Source organism: Colobus angolensis, unplaced genomic scaffold (assembly GCF_000951035.1).
Source record: "Colobus angolensis palliatus isolate OR3802 unplaced genomic scaffold, Cang.pa_1.0 Scaffold38, whole genome shotgun sequence".
Lineage (NCBI taxonomy): Eukaryota > Metazoa > Chordata > Mammalia > Primates > Cercopithecidae > Colobus > Colobus angolensis.
Genome location: NW_012117154.1, coordinates 5,080,749 through 5,084,241, shown reverse-complemented (window position 1 = coordinate 5,084,241; position 3,493 = coordinate 5,080,749). Strand labels below are relative to the sequence as shown.

General features: G+C 49.6%; 1 protein-coding gene across 1 annotated transcript in view; it reads left to right on the top strand.

The window, feature by feature from the left end:
* The first annotated feature begins 912 nt into the window (after window positions 1-912).
* The window catches only part of TMPRSS2 (transmembrane protease, serine 2), a 14,627-nt gene continuing 12,046 nt past the window's right edge, over window positions 913-3,493 (top strand). The window contains exon 1 of the mRNA XM_011954221.1: window positions 913-943. Coding sequence (XP_011809611.1) covers window positions 913-943 — 31 coding nt within the window. The remainder of the gene's footprint in view (window positions 944-3,493) is intronic.

Genomic DNA, 3,493 nt, shown 5'->3' with positions numbered 1-3,493 from the left:
AGAGGTTGGGCCAGAACAGCCGGCGAGGATGGTTGGGCTGGGGAGAGCGGCAGAGACAAATCCTGTGCCCGTTTCACTGTATTTGGGAGCCATGGAAGGCTTTTGAACTGGGGAGAGAATCAATCAATCAGATTTATACTTAAAAAATGTCATTCCTGCTTGTAGCTCTAGGGGAAGGTGGGAAGGCTTAAGGGGGTTGTGTCCCTTGCCGGTGGTTCCTGGCGGGGGCGGGGTGGCGGTTACCACTTACCAGCACTGCTTGGGGAGAGGCAGCAGCCCTCAGGCACCAGGGGAAAGGGTGGTAGGATTCTACTGCCACTTTATTTTCCATGGGAGGGTCCCCAGGTGATTTCTATGCAACTTTAGGGTATTCAATATGCCAGTTTTCAGAATGAATTACAACTTGATGAGAAAGTTGGCATCTTAGCTAGTCACTCTGCCATCCCTAAACAGCAAGGGTGAATTACGCAGCAAAGCGCCCAGTCATAGTCCAGGAACCTGGTGGAATTGACAACTGGGGACATTTTAACATCTGTACCTTTCATTAGATTAAATGTATGTATGATTATACACTCCTATGTCCTTCTCATAGTTTCTTGATCCTAACCTGGATAGGAAACACGACCAATGAAAAAATTTTACCTGACACTTTAGGGTTATTGAACCGAAAACTCGTTACACTTGGTTAGAATGTGTGATTTTTTTTTTCCTAAATGCTAAGGTTTTTCCCTCTTATTTTGAATGTCATATGAGAGGTATTATGACATAGCATAGGATTTGTATTTGCTTATGCCTTAACCATTACATAAGTAAGGTTTTCTGTCTTTTTTAGGAATAGTTTTTACTCTAGCCAAGGAATAGCGGATAACAGTGGAGCCACCAGCTTTATGAAACTGAACACAAGTGCCGGCAATGTCGATATCTATAAAAAACTGTACCACAGGTATGCAGTGATTTCTTCTTTGAAACATTTTGGAATGAAATCAACTAGGAGACACCATGGGGAATCGCTGTCCTGAGTCTCATTTCTCTAAGCTGCAATACTCGGTCTAGATGGGTTTTGCATTGGGAGGAGATTAGAGTCTGACCAGGCCTGGTTACTCTAAGCAGCCCTTGGTTTATTCATAGGAAGTGGCCGAGGTTTCTCTGCTATTTCGTTTTCAGCCTCTACCGTCTGCCCTCGATGGTACCGGATAACACTGCAACACTGACATTCAACTCTATTATTTTCCTTTGCTCTTCAGACATTTAGAGATGTACTATTGTGTCAGGGCGTGGTTCTAGGAATCCAAGATAATATCTTGGTGTCCCAGCCAGGGTGACTGGCTCATCCCAGTTTGCCAGGGACTTTCCTGTGCAAGGAAAGTCCTCCTCTGTTCCAGGCAGCTGGGCTGGCTGGTCCCCTTAGCCCCAACCCTGGGACGGCAGTGCCAGACGGTGCTCTGTGAGGGGTGGGCAGCATTCTGGCGGCCTGGGAATGAGTCGCGTGTGTCCAGGGGGTAGAAGTAGGCACAAGCCACAGGTCACGTGACGAGCGGCTGACCTGACTGGGAGGGCGGAAGAGGGGATGGACTTAGCTATTCCTTTTGCTTTGCACACATTTAAGATATTTGCTACGATTGTTGCTGTTATGTGAGTGTTTTCTGATGTGAAAGATACACAGTGTCCTGTGCCCATGCGCTCTCCTTGCCTCCCAGGTCCCCAGGGCTTATGCCTGGTGTCTAGGCATCACCTCCCTGCCCGCCAGGTGCCAGGTGCTGTGTTTCGGGGGAGGATGAACTAATCACCCTGTGCCACCTTTCCTCTGAGTGGGAGCCTGGGGCAGGTTTGCATTCCTGGTGGCCGCTGGCAGAGGTGTCTGGGGGCCTGACTTCCACCACAGCCTGCTGTCGTGGGGGAATGTGGCAGGGCAAGCCCAGTGGGGAGGGCTGTGCGCGGCCAGGTGCACCCATCAAAACAGCAGGGCTGCGGTTTGTCCCTGTGGAGAAGCTAAACACAGCTGCCTGGGCACTTTGTAAATGCTGAGTGGTTCTTTGTCTTCCTGGGTTACACACAGAATCAGGGAGCCAAGTCCAGCTGGGCAGGGCTGGGGGAGGGGAGGAGGTGCTGCCGTCCCTTGGCAAGAGCCTTGGGAACTCACAAGGAGGCTGGAGGGCTTGGAAGAAAGAAGAGAAGGCCATTGTCTGGTAGGCTCTGTTCTGTCTCCGTGGTGCTGGTGGGCGGAGGAGGCATTTCTTTGCCTCTTTTTGTGCAGGAGTTGCCCTTGGATGCCTGAGTTCTTGGCTTGTTTTCTGTCGGGCTTCTGTGAATAGCCACATGTGCCCTGACGCTGTGACCACACAGGGCTATCTCTACCAACCTTAGGCTTCTTAGGAAATGTCTTCTCTTGAAGAGAACATGTCTTTGCTTGGCCATGTCAGTGCCCCAGAGCCAGAGTCCACCTGGAATGCACCTGTCGTCACTGGGAACCCGGGGGGTGTGCCTCAGTAAGAGGGTGTTAGGAAGGACCTATTATTATTGTAGGGCCTGGGCTCCTGCAAGGTGGTTTAGGGGCGGCTGGAGGAAGCAGGGCTTTGCTCTGGATTGGATGCTATCAGGAAGCAGGGGTAATTCTGTGATGGCTGCTTTATTATTTTTTTTCTAGGAGGAGGTTGGAATGAGGCTAGGCCAAAGCTATGATTGGTAAAGAAACGTCCATCGTTCAAGGTAGCCAGGACAGGAGGAGGGTTCAGGTCGTGATTTTGTGGTTCTGACCACCAGGTTCCTGTTCAGACATCATTTCAGAGGAGGCTCCTTGTGTCTTGCCCCATCTCGGGCATGGGAAGCCTGGTCCGATATTGATGCTCAGTGAAATTGTTTATGTTCCGCAGAGCACACGGCCCAGTTGTCGGGGCGGGCCAGCTCTGCACGCCACGGGCTGTGACTTCCCTTCTCAGCATAGCCTGGGGAATTCACTGAAGGACAGAAGGCATCAGTGACTTTCTCTTCATCCATAACCTGGGATGTTTGACTCCCAAATGAGTAACTCCTATGTTTCTTCTAATTCTAGGGAAATTATTGGTTATATTGCCTTCAACACTACAAATGTAAAGCGGTCATAGCAGCCCAGAGGTTTCCAAATGGCTTCCTTACAAAATTAGAAGATGATTTTAAACTCCAAGAGGAAAAAGAAAAACTAGCGTTATCGTACGCTTACCCTCACAACGACCTTAGGAGTTGGTACAATTTTAAGAGAGGTTGAGTAACTTGCCCAAGGTCACACAGTGGGGATATGAGCTGCGTACTTTGGCTCAGTGTCGGTCTTTGCCACTGTCCCTATATGGATGTACTTACCTTATTGGGGTTGTAAATGGCAGACCCTTCTACGTCTCAGAAGACAGGAGAGGGAACATCAGAAGAAATGACTGATTTCTGAGCGTGCGAGAGGCAGGTGACTCCTCAATATCGTGACCAGAATTTCCCTTGTTCTTTTTGCAGTGATGCCTGTTCTTCA